We start from the raw sequence: 12656 nt of genomic DNA, 5'->3' as shown, positions 1-12656 counted from the left end.
TCTCACAAGTAAGATTTTCTGTCTGAAATTCTTATATCTAGTATACATGCTATATCTTACTGTTTCACATGAATGTTAAATTTATTTTCTGGCAGTTTGAACACTGATATAGTGATTGTATCAATCTAAAGTTTTAGTGAATGTCTCTTGTGTTTGGTTTGTCATTACAATACTTAAATCGTCCATGAGTTACATTGTTTTTAATGCTAAATTGGATTGTTGTGTTTTGCTAAGTATCTTTAGTTTTAACTTAAAGTAGCTTAATATACATGTTAACTGCATGTATTGTTAACTTACAGGAAGGCAATGATAGTGATCGAGAGAGCAATGATACTTCAAGATTATCTCGGAAGCCTCAGAAACGTGGTCGGAGAAAGGTTCAGGTTATTTCCTCTAAAGAAGATGTTTTGCAATCTCAATCGGTTGCCTCAACCGATGGATGTTTATCATTACTGAAGAGGAGGCGCTCTGACGGTATAGCAGCTACCCTTCCTTTTTTCCCCCTCGAAGCTAGTTGTTGATTGTATTACTTTGTTTTCTTTGTGTATGGTGATATATTCTTTATTTTCTCATTTATAACATCAAAACTGGGGATTTTATTGTATTTAATGGGTAAATAATTAGAAATCAATGTATAGTTTGGGACGCGTTCCCCTTTTGAACGCTCTTTAATACATTTTACTTATCAAAAAAAAAATAATTAGAAATCAAGAAGAGACGAACCTTATTGGGGAATGTTGCTCACCTGATGTATGATGAAACTAGACAATTTAGGAACCGATGCCTTAGGTTCATCTGGTCTTGACTTTACCTGATTTATGGCCTTGACTTTACCTGATTTATGTGCTTTTTCAGTGATATGTGTACTTGTAACTAGTGCCAATTAAAATGGGTCGGTGCATTTTGTGGGATTCATTATTGAAATACCCTGATATTTCAATTTTGCACTCTTGCTTGAATTAATGCTATGACCACATACTCGAGCATTGCATTTAATCATTTGTGGCAAATTAGACATGGTAATTGCTACATGTAGGTTCGTGGCCCTTGGTTGATTGAACATTGGCAAATCTATCTCCTAATGAATCTACATATTATTTGTGGGTTCTAATAGATAATTAGGAGAGAGGTCTGATGACGTAAAGAGATCCCAATTCAGAGAGAGAGAGGTAGAGAGGTTATTGTAGACTCCGCACAAAGTCTTTCTTGTGATAAAAGCAAGACCAATCTAATACAGAGATCTAGAGGTTGCGGTATGGTTTAGAGGATCTCTTCTCTTTTTTTTTTTTTTTATAAGTAAAAAGTATATTAGAAAAGCGTTCAAAAGGGGAACGTGTCCCTAATACAAAACGAAAAAAGGACCTAAGGACCAATAGCATCCAAAAAATCAAAGAAGTCATCAATCAAGGAGCAGGCGCTTCCTCTTGCATAACAGAATAGAGACCGAAGAATATGAACTTTTAGATTTGCTAAAGACGATTCTTTTCCTTCAAAATTTCTGTTATTCCTCTCTCGCCATAGGCACCACCAAACACAATGTGGAACAATCCTCTAATAATCACAAGCATGTTCTTTAACTGGGCATCGTTTCCATGTGTTAATCAATTGTGAGGAGTGTTTAGGCATTACCTAATAAACGCCAAACATGCTAAATATGAAATTCCAACAATCGTACGCTATGGGATAGTGCATAAGAATGTGATCCACGGATTCTCCTTCTGCTTTGCATAGATAACACCAGCTAACAATGACATTGCCTCTCTTTCTCAATTTATGCAATGTCAAAATATTTCCCAAGGTGGCAGTCCAAACGAAGAAAGCGATTCTAAGAGGAGTTTTAGAACGCCAAATAGACTTCCATGGGAAATCATGACCAACGAAGTTGGACAAACACAAGAACATGGATCGGACACCATATCTACCATGAGCTAAAGGGACCCACAAAATATCAGTTAATCCTCTGCCATCATCCTTCTGTTTATACAACGTATCCAAAAAAACACAAGCTTTCTCCATTTCCCAATCCTGAAAGGGGCGCCTAAAACGCACATCCCACGTAACTCCACTACTATCAAGTTGATAACAATCAATTACGTAAGCGTGCTTATTGTCAGCAATACTGTAAAGTCTAGGAAAGGAGTGAGACAACAGCTGATCTCCGCACCATAAGTCCTCCCAAAATCGAACATGTCTACCGTCGCAAACTTTGAATCTAATATGTGAGGAGAAAATCTCCATAACCACTTTCCCAAAAGAGCTCGATTAAAAAGGACCAGCTTTCGAATGCCTAAACTGCCTAATTTCAACAGTTGGCATACTTGTTCCCAATTAACAAGATGATACTTAAACTCCTCTCCCTTTCCACCCCATAGAAAATCCCTCTAAATTTTTTCAATCCTTTCAACAACAGAACATGGGATTTGAAACAAAGCATAAAGTAGGTAGGAAGGGACGAGAGAGTACTCTTAATGAGAGTGACTTTCCCCCCCTTAGAAAGATATGTTTTTTCTATCCTGCTAATCTCTTCTCATATCTATTAATCACTGGGTCCCAGTTCCCTAGTCTCGTAGAGGAAACTCCCAAAGGCAAGGTGAGGGGATCTTGAGGTTAATCACGTATTAGTTTCTTTGCTTTATTTATTTAAGTTGTTTTTTCCTCAATTTTTAGATTGTATGTTCCTCATTATTTAGGTTATACTAAGAATAGAAAAAAATTATGATAAAGGTGTTCTCACTAAACTTGTGCCCTAATAACCATGAGACTGCAAGGCTGTAAAAGACAGTCTTAGCCTCTCTCAATTAACAGTTAAAGGGTGTAACCCAGTTAGAGTGTCCTCATAACATATATGCTCTTGTGAATATATGATAAAACTTATATTTTGAAGAAAAATATATTATAATAATGCTATATATATATATATAGATATATTTAAATTTTAATTACATACTACTCCCGCCCAACCAAGGGTGGAGCCAGGATTTCAATTCAGGGGGGAGCAGCCGAGCAGTGTAAAAAAAAAATCAACTAACATGACAAATATTGATTGTTCAAATCAAGAAGCAAACAGGACAAAAATAATTGCAAAATAATATGCTAAATCAATGACCAATATAAGAACTAAAAGTACGCCTTTGTATTTTGAAATCAATGCATGAAAATTACACCAATTGACTTCATAAATTACAGTATAAATTCAAATAAGAAGAGAAAATGATTGTAGGGAAAAAAAAAAAAGTAAAGAAAAATGAGAACTTTGAAAGGAAAGAAATTAGAGTTTGATTCTAAGTCACATAATTCGCTCAAACCACTGGTGCTCCATCGCTCCGCGCGCGAATTGGCGTTTTGAGAGCGAATTCGCCAAAAATTCACGCTCTCATGTTTTTGAATTCACGAATTCAATTTAAGAATTCGCCGGTTTTTAAAGTTCAATTCGATGAATTGTGTAAGGTAAAATTGCGTATTTTGTTCAAGAATTCAACTACTTTTGACAATAAATTTACGAATTTAGTGTGAATCTTGAGAAATTTCGATTTTACCCCCAACTTAAATAGACCAAATAAGGTTAATTATGTCAAAAAGTAATCAATTTAATTTAATTAAGTAAACTCTATCCTTTATAGATAAAAATCAAATAATATAAGTTATATAACAATATACTTAATATTTAATAATACTTACGTAACTTACCTTCATTAGATAATATTTACGTAACTTACTTTCATTAACTTTTGGGTTTGGAAGTTTGGATATTTCATGTCTATTTTAAAGTTTAGCAGTAGATTCTTTTGCTTTTGAACATTGCTATTTCAAAGACAATGATTGTCATCTTGAGAGCTTAAAGCAGGTTAAATGTATAAAAGACAATACTTTTGAACATTTCTTTTTCTGTTATGCCCTATTCACTGTTATGTTTTTATTTTTGTAAAGCAGCTTGTTTGATAATCATGTTTGTTAATTTATGCATTTTTATAAAGTAGGTTATATTGGTTGTACATATTTGATTCACTATTCTGTCTTTTTATTTGCAAGAAATTTATTTAAAACATATATTTATTATTATAAATTAATATTTTATATATTTATAATGCGGCGCTCCCGCTCCAAGATTTTTTTGGGATTTGCCGCTCTTGCACTCCCGCTTCCGCTCTATGTGACTTAGGTTTGATTGAAGAAGGGAAATTAAACTTTTTTTTATTTTTTATTTTTTTTAAGGAGATCAAAGGAATTTGAAGGGTAAAAGAGAAGAAATAAAAATTTAAAAGATAATTTTAGAAATTAAAAGTTTTTGGGGGCCATTAAATCCCATCCCCCCCCCCCCCCCCCCCCCCCCCCCAGCCCTGGGAATGTGTAGCTTTGCTCCTGTATCTGGAATCACATGATGTGTGTGTCTCTCTCTCTTTAAGTCAAGTTGACGTGTCTTGGGATTTGAGATAAGGCCAGCTTTACGAGCTGCCACTATTTAGCCACCAAGTACCCCAAAGATTCTAGTGAACTAGGCGACTGGGTTATGACAATGTGCCTCAAAGTGCGCTATGACAAGTCAGCCATGTATTCTTCTTGATTTGTGCCATATCTGCATACCTCGAGGTAGAATATGATGTGCCAATAGCGTATTGACTTTATATCCCCTTGAGTCTTGTTCTCAACTCTTCAAGATGCCTTTTCAATCTTCAAACTTTCAGGAGATATTCATTGGAGATGAGGCAAGAGTTCTTCATATTATTAATACCGATAGTAAGGCTTATATGTGGGGAAGAGGTCTATGTGAGTAAATATATAATTAGCGAAGCTCATTGGAGATGATGTACACGTGTGAAAAGCCTAAGATTTGTTTTCACAACTCAGACTGTCTGTTATGTGAGATGAATTGCACGGCGGTGAAGTCTGTAGTTGGCCCCTATGAAGCCAATAGCCATAGGTCTGCCAGCTAAGTATCAAGATCTTTGGCATCTTCTCCAATTTTCTAAGCTTCGTTTGCACTAACTTCTAAAAGTAAGCCATGACAAAATTGCTTATGTGGTGCTTATAAGGTAATCAATGGGTTCCTGACACTCACATTTAGAGTCTTGCCAGATAGAAGCTTTTCGGTAAGTTTCTAGCAACAATAGAATAACATATGAACTATGAACACAAGGTAAAATGCCAGAAATAATGTATTAAATCAAAGGAGCCTTTGTTGTAGTCCCCCTTATATTTTAAGAGAATAACCATGAAAAAGTGCAAATATGCACAAACAATAATAAAGAAGAGTGTAAGTAACAAAGAAAATTAATAATAAAGATGCATTCTTGAGGATTCCCCAAATTCACTATGGGACTCTTCTTGCAGGTTAAGAGCAAAACTTTACACACTTTTCTTCCGGGTGAAGAGCCAGCCTTTACAAGCTATCCCAAACTCCCTTACCAAGTGCAATTTCCTTCACTTAGTCTTTACAAGGGTGTACCAACCCTTTTTAGTATCAAAGAATGATAATTTGTCACGAGCCATGTAGATATTGTCCGTTTTGCACACTCTCAAAAGAAGAAGTTTTGGCTTACCCAAACCGAGAGCCAAGATTTATATTTATATAGAAGAATAGGATACAAAGAAAGGAAACCAAATCAAAGAAAGACAGAAAATATGCCAAAATCTACATGATCCTTTGATTATGGGATCTTATCTACGGGATCCACGGGGATCTTATCTATGTGATCCCATGATTATAGGGATCTTACATAAAACACCTAATAAAAGACTAAAAACAGTGCACACAATACCAAATCTGCTTCAATTACATTGGCCAAGAGTTAATACTTTAAATGACATTATAGATTGGTTTGTGATACAAACCAGTGCACACAATACCAAATCTAAGTTTATGTGTGCACTTTTTGCTGCTACAATATGGAAGATTTGGATTATAAGAAATTCAGCTTTGTATAATGGATTCAAGGATGATGCTGAATATGTGGTTCAAGCCATAGTTTGGGATGTGCTTGCATATCTCAGTGTTACACTACAGGATCTGATAACTGTGTTTTCATTATAGTGGCACTCATGTTGCAGAGCTGTGCAATTGGTTATGTGTTCAGGTTGGCCGGTTTATTTGGATTGGATTGACAAGATCTATGCTCCTAGTATGCTTTGTCATAAGAAATTTCAAGTTCAGGAATTGGTCTTCTTAATGGGCTGGAAGTTTTTTTTTTTTTTTTGGTCTGTTTAATTTTTGTTTGCTGTGATTGGTTAATGGATTTAGTCCATTATTGTTTTTTTCTATTGGAGGTTTTAATCTCCTATTTGTAATTGTACGTCATCTTTTTTATATATAAAACAAAAAAAACACCATTCAAGAAAAAAAAGAAAAAAGAAAAAAAAAAGAAAGACTAAAAACAACTAATAAAAAAAATAAAATAAAATAATAAAGATATTTCAACACTCCTCCTCAAGCTGGAGTGAAGATATCAATAAAGCCCGGCTTGGTAATCGAGGAATGAAGCAAAGATGGACCAACAAATTTGGTGAACACATCGGCCGACTAATTAGAGGAACGAACAAAGCGCGGCTTGATAATTCCCGAACGAACTTTCTCTCTAATAAAATGAATGTCTACCTCTACATGTTTAGTCCTCTTATGAAGAATAGAACCTGGAGCAAGCATGCTGGTTGACTTATTATCACAAAACAAGTCTGAGGACTGTTTTTCACCTAGCCCTAGCTCCTCCAAGAAAGATCGAAGCCAAAGAATTTCACAAGTACCCTGAGCCATGGCACGATATTCAGCCTCTGCTGAAGATCTCGAAACTACATGTTGTTTTTTACTTTTCCAGGATATAAAATGGTCTCCATAGAAAGTACACAAGCCAGATGTGGAATGTCTATCAGTTTTGGACCCAACCTAGTCTGCATCACTGAAATAGGATAACCCAACCTGCTTGCTAGAAGAATAGAATAATCCAAGTCCAGGACAGGACTCAAGAGCAAAAGCCAAATTAGGACGGGTGTTGGTAAGATAAATCAATCTTCCTACCAAGCGCTAATATTGCGAGGGATCAGAAAGGAAATCTTTGGACTCTGTCGAGATCTTCAAATTAGGATCTATAGGAGTGGAAGCAGGTTTACACCCAAGCATACCCATGTCTTGAAGAAGATCCAAAACATACTTCATTTGCGATAGGGAGATACCCTGCTTAGATCTAGCAACCTCAATTCCTAAGAAATATCTGAGTTGCCCAAGGTCTTTCACATCAAAAGCTTTAGCCAATTGAAGCTTTACTTGAGCTATCCCTGGGATGTCATTGCCAGTAATGGTGATATCATCAACATAGACAAGCAGGATGATACATCGACCTGAACGGTGGATAAAATATATATGGTCAGATTGGCATCTAACAAACTCCATGGATAGAATTACATCACTGAAGCGGTTGAACCAAGCTCTGAGAGATTGTTTTAATCCATACAAAGACTTCCGCAATCGATTAACCTTTGTAGCATACTCCCCCTTAGTCCGAAAACCGGGTGGATGATCCATGTAAATAGTCTCAAGAAGATTAGCGTTAAGGAAAACATTCTTCACATCAAGCTGATGAAGAGGCCAATTATGAGAGACAACAAGGGAGACAAGTAAACGAACTAAGGACAATTTAGCCACTGGAGCGAAGGTATCATTAAAGTCTTTACCATGAATCTGAGTAAACCCTTTGGCTACCAAACGAGCTTTATACCGATCAATAGAGCCATCAGCCAGATATTTAACACTGAATACTCATTTGCAACCAACAGTCTTTTCACCAGGTGGGAGAGATACAAGCTCTCATGTTTCATTATGCTACAAAGCATCCATTTTTACCTTCATAGCGGACATCCAATTAGGATTCCGAAGAGCCTCAGACAACTTTCTGGGAATAGAAATGGAATCAAGTTTGCCTAGAAAGGCTCGGTAAGACCCTGAAAAACCATCCTAAGAGATATACTGCGAAATAGGATGATCAGTACTACAAGCGAATCCAAATCTAGCAGGGGGTTTGCAGTCCCGAGTTGGATACCGAGACTCAGGAATAGGAACAAGGTCAGGGCAATGTAAAGGAGAGAGGGATGTACCTGAACCTGAGTCCGAGGAGGATGAAGGCAGTGGAGGCGGAGCACGAGGGCGGCGTGAATAGACCTGCAAAAGAGGTGAGGAAACAACAAGAGAAGGCTCTTCTTGGAGTGTTGTGAGCCAGTTTATGCATGCTACTCGTACAACTCATATGGATGCAGTATATCATATTCTTCGATATCTTAAGTCCTGTCCTGGACTTGGATTATTCTATTCTTCTAGCAAGCAGGTTGGGCTATCTTGTTTCAGTAATGCAAACTATGCTGGGTCCAAGACTGACAGACGTTCCACATCTAGCTTGTGTACTTTCTATGTAGACCATCTTATATCCTGGAAAAGTAAGAAACAACCTGTAATTTCGAGATCTTCAGCAGAGGCTGAGTATTGTGTCATGGCTTAGGGCACTTGTGAGATTCCCTAACTTCGATCTTTCTTGGAGAAGGTGTCGGTAGAGGATCCCTAAAGTTGTAGAGGCCATCGTGCTCATATCCCTTGCCAAAAATCCTCTTCGAATGCAGGTCCTTTAATGAGGAAAGAAAATCACTGCACAGTTTAGTGATTTGGCAAGTTTGCTAACCGATAGAAGATTAAATGCAAAATTAGGAACATAAAGAACATATGGCAAAATAATATCAGGATATAGATGAACATTTCTTTTGCGACGAATAATGGTGGTTGACCCATCGGCTAGACTAACAGCCTGACTAACAGGGTTAACGGGAGTAGAAAATAATGACAACTCACCAGTCATGTGATCATTGGCTCTGGAATCCAGAACCCAAGTAGGTTTTCCCGCTTTAACGTGATAAGCAGAAGGAGTACCTGTAGCTATAGTAGTCGTGAGAGTAAAAGAGCCGGCCCTGGTAGATAAGGCTCCGAACTGCTCCTGAAGTTGACCAATCTAGGACTGTAACTATTTGAAGTCCTGAAAAGATGGTATGGGAGGAGTTGAAGTAGGAGGGACAACAATCTGTAGAGTAGTATACCCACCAATAGTATCGGCTACTGCGGCAGTGCGGCCACGGCCCGAAGATAAAGTGTCATTTTGGCTACTAGAATCACTCGTAGTACCAAACTAAGGCTGGTCCACATGTCGAAGAGGGAGGAAGAGAAAAACAATGCCGGAAAAATCGGCGCTTTCCTCCAAATATGTTGCCGAACAAACACCGGCAGCCCACAAAGGAAAAAAAAAAAACACCAAAAGGACCCTTAGATCATAAAAAAACCTAAGGGAATTCTCCTAAAAAAGGAGTCAAAAACAGAGGGTTACTCGAGGGGTCCGGCGTAAGGGCTGGGAGGAGATGGAGGTGCGCCGGAGGTGAGGGAAAATGGAGAGAGGAAAAGAGAAGGTGGCGGTGTTGGGGAGGCGAAGGTTTTTGTTGAGCTTTGATACCAAAAAAAAGAAGTTTTGGGTTTTGGCTTACTCAAACCGAGAGCCAAGATCTATATTTATATACAAGAATATGGTACAAAGAAAGGAAACCAAATCAAAGAAAGACAGAAAATATGCCAAAATTTATGTGAACCCATGATTATGGGATCTTATCTACGGGATCCCATAATTACAGGGATCTTATCTATGTGATCCTATGATTATAGGGATCTTACATAAAACACATAATAAAAGGCTAAAAACAGCTAATAAAAATAAAAATAATAAAGGTATTTCAACACTCTCTGTGCTCCGGTTTTCAAAACGTTTCTACATAGTTAGGGGATGTCCATGAAACCTCTCCCTCTAGGCAATGTGGGACGTCACATAATCAATGTGTGTACAACAATAACTCTCTTGAAAGGTAGATTTGTACAGTGTAAGCTCACAATCCTAGAGTTAAGATTGAATAATCAAGTTGAAGTTTAATTCTAAGTCAAATGTGTATAATCTCAATAAATGATGCTCAATAAATGTTTCAATGGTGTCTTATGCGTAGAAATGTTGGTACAAGGCCATATTTATAGTCCCATACAAAATATAACTGTTCGGGGCATTTAATGCGTGAAGGGACAGTTGAACTAACCGTTAGATTTCAAATTTTGATTAAAGCAGCGATTAATGCATAAAGCAGTTGACTGGTCTGGCTAGAACAATCTGCTGATCCTTGTGAATGAGTCAATTGATTTGTTAGTCTTCTGAGTGCTTAAAACTCTCTAGACAAAACCAGTCGACTAGTCCTTTGGGATTAGTCGACTCGGTGATGGCCACATTCTGAAAAGAATGAGTTGACTGATTTGTCATTTTAAGTCGACGGATTCATTGAAGCTTCAACTAGTGGAGGCTCTGGTCAACATTAGTCGACTGGCTCTACAAGAGCAGTCTGCTGCAATTAGGACCTTATGCATTGGTTCAATGTCCAAGGCCTATTGCTAAGTGTCTAGGGATCAAATGAGTGATATGCGTTAGGTCCTAGAAACTAACTCCTATATTTTGAGCTTCAAACTTAGTTACTCAGAAATAACTATACATTGAGTTCTAGCTCTCACCATGGACTATCTACCCAATGTCTTCATCTTTGACTTCAATGTCTTTTGATCTTTTAGATTTCATCTTCAAGACTCGGATCCTTCTTGGCTTTGCCATTGATCCATTAGTTCACTCGAATTTAAGATAAACCTATTGAACACACTCAAGTGGACATTAGTACAACACTTCTTATAATCAAAATTACCTTTTACTCTTGGGTTGAAACCTTGGGGTCAACAAAATTAACTCATGATTTTTTTGTTCTTAGTAGGCACTTAAGTATTTCTTTGATTTATTTATTTAATTTTTTCTTTTTTTATCTTTTTCTCTAGTTGTGTTGTGTGAGAATGCGGGTTCAAATCTTGAGAGCAGTCACTTTGTGCAAATGTGTCAAAAGGTTAGGTCTCTATTTAGTCCACTCTTCCCAGCATCTTCGATTAACGGGGACCACACTGGGTAATGATTAGTTGATTATCTATCAGTTTATGATCCATTTTGAGTTTTGGGGAATGGATTGGTGTTAAGTGTTAACGACTTCCTCCTGTCAATGCTCAAGCTGATAGAGAGGGGGTGTAACAAGTCTTACATGTGGCAAGATTTTCTTCCATCAGTGGGCTGAACATGTGAATGTATTATAGTTATTATTGGGTGGTGAGATGTGACCCTAGGAATTAATTAATTTACTCATGAAAAAATGAAAGAGAAGAAAGAAGAGAAGAAAGAGAAAGACCGGGGAAAGAAAGTATGATGGCAGAAAATAGAGAGCCTTGGGGTTCTCTCCAGGTTTGTTACTATTTTTGCTAAACTCAAAAGGAAGTTGGAAATCCATCCCTAGTTAAATATGAGCACTCACCCTTTTAAGTTTCAGCAAACTGGTTGTGGATGATATATCATAAACCACCATTGTGTCTATATTGCAGTTGTCAATGGTTTTCTACATGCTCATATTATATCCGCATGGGCTTTGACTCATTGGTAAGTGATGGTTCTTATTTTCGTGACCCTTGTTAACAACTGATGCTTCAGTGCCTTTTCTTGTTCATTGAGCTTTAACAATCAAAATCTCTCCCTCTCTCTCTCTCTCTCTCTGTGCAAATGGAATTCTGTTTGAAATCGGCTAGCTGCTTAGGTTCAAGGATGATATCTCAGGAGCGAAATCTGCATGGAAGTCATTGGTTTTACCATCCATAATCTTAAATCTGTATCAGACTAGACGATAAAACAAACTTTACTAGTTCCTGTGTACAGGGATAGTTCTTAATACAAGTGTGACCCTTAGGCCCTGTTTGGGAAGTGTTGTGTTTTGTTTTGTAATGTTCCCGGCCTGCTACAGTAGCCCATTTTTAGTCCAAAACATGTTTGGCCCGCCTTGTTTTGTTTTCAACAGTACCAGAACACTCCAGGATTTTGGGCCCAATAGCTGGAACAAAAATTTGGTGTTTTATGTTGTTCCAGGCCCATTTTTTACTGTAGCGGGGGTAATAAAATTTTTTTTTAGGGCAAATCATTTCAGCCTCCCAATCGCCTCCATCTCTATTCTCGTTCTCAACTCTGGAACTTGCCCCCTCTCTCTCTCTGCAATTGCAAACTACAAAATCTACAAGAATCAGAAGTTCAAAACCCGCCTCCATCTCTATTCTCGTTCTCAACTCTGAACTTGCCCTCTCTTTCTCTCTGCCTTTGCAAACTACAAAATCTACAAGAATCAGAAGTTCAAAACCCATATATTTCAGTTTATCTATCTGTCTGGAAGAATCAAAAGTTCAAAACCTATTACCTATATCAAAACCCATATTGGCATATCATTTCAGATTGTTCAAAATATTAAAACCCATTTATGTCGTTTGATTTACCATCGGAGTGAGCCTCGCAGCCTCTATCATGAGGGATATCGATGCTGCCGATGATGAGGGGTTTCCAGGTTCCAATCTGTGGAGGTCGAAGCCGTGGCCGACCTGGAAACGCAGGGACTTGGAAGGAGTGGCGGCGGTGGTTTGCGGCTCTACTTCTATGGCGGCAGTGGTGGCGGATGCCGTAATCGGAGATGATCTGGGTGTTGCTCGGAGAGATAGAGGAGGTGATGAGAGGAGAGTGAGATGGGTGCGAGGAAAGAGTGAA

General features: G+C 37.8%; 1 protein-coding gene across 3 annotated transcripts in view; it reads left to right on the top strand.

Moving 5' to 3' along the window:
* The window catches only part of LOC132299683 (protein ALWAYS EARLY 3), a 35465-nt gene that overhangs the window by 8353 nt on the left and 14456 nt on the right, over positions 1–12656 (top strand). For all 3 annotated transcript variants that reach the window (XM_059796445.1, XM_059796446.1, XM_059796447.1), the window contains one exon: positions 300–474. In XM_059796445.1, coding sequence (XP_059652428.1) covers positions 300–474 — 175 coding nt within the window. The remainder of the gene's footprint in view (positions 1–299; positions 475–12656) is intronic.

This window comes from Cornus florida, unplaced genomic scaffold (genome assembly GCF_030987335.1).
Source record: "Cornus florida cultivar Cherokee Brave unplaced genomic scaffold, ASM3098733v1 CherokeeBrave_3.0.0_Hap2_Chr03, whole genome shotgun sequence".
NCBI classification, from domain to species: domain Eukaryota; kingdom Viridiplantae; phylum Streptophyta; class Magnoliopsida; order Cornales; family Cornaceae; genus Cornus; species Cornus florida.
The sequence above is the reverse complement of the archived record's forward strand: the minus strand, read 5'-3'. Positions and strand labels throughout refer to the sequence as shown.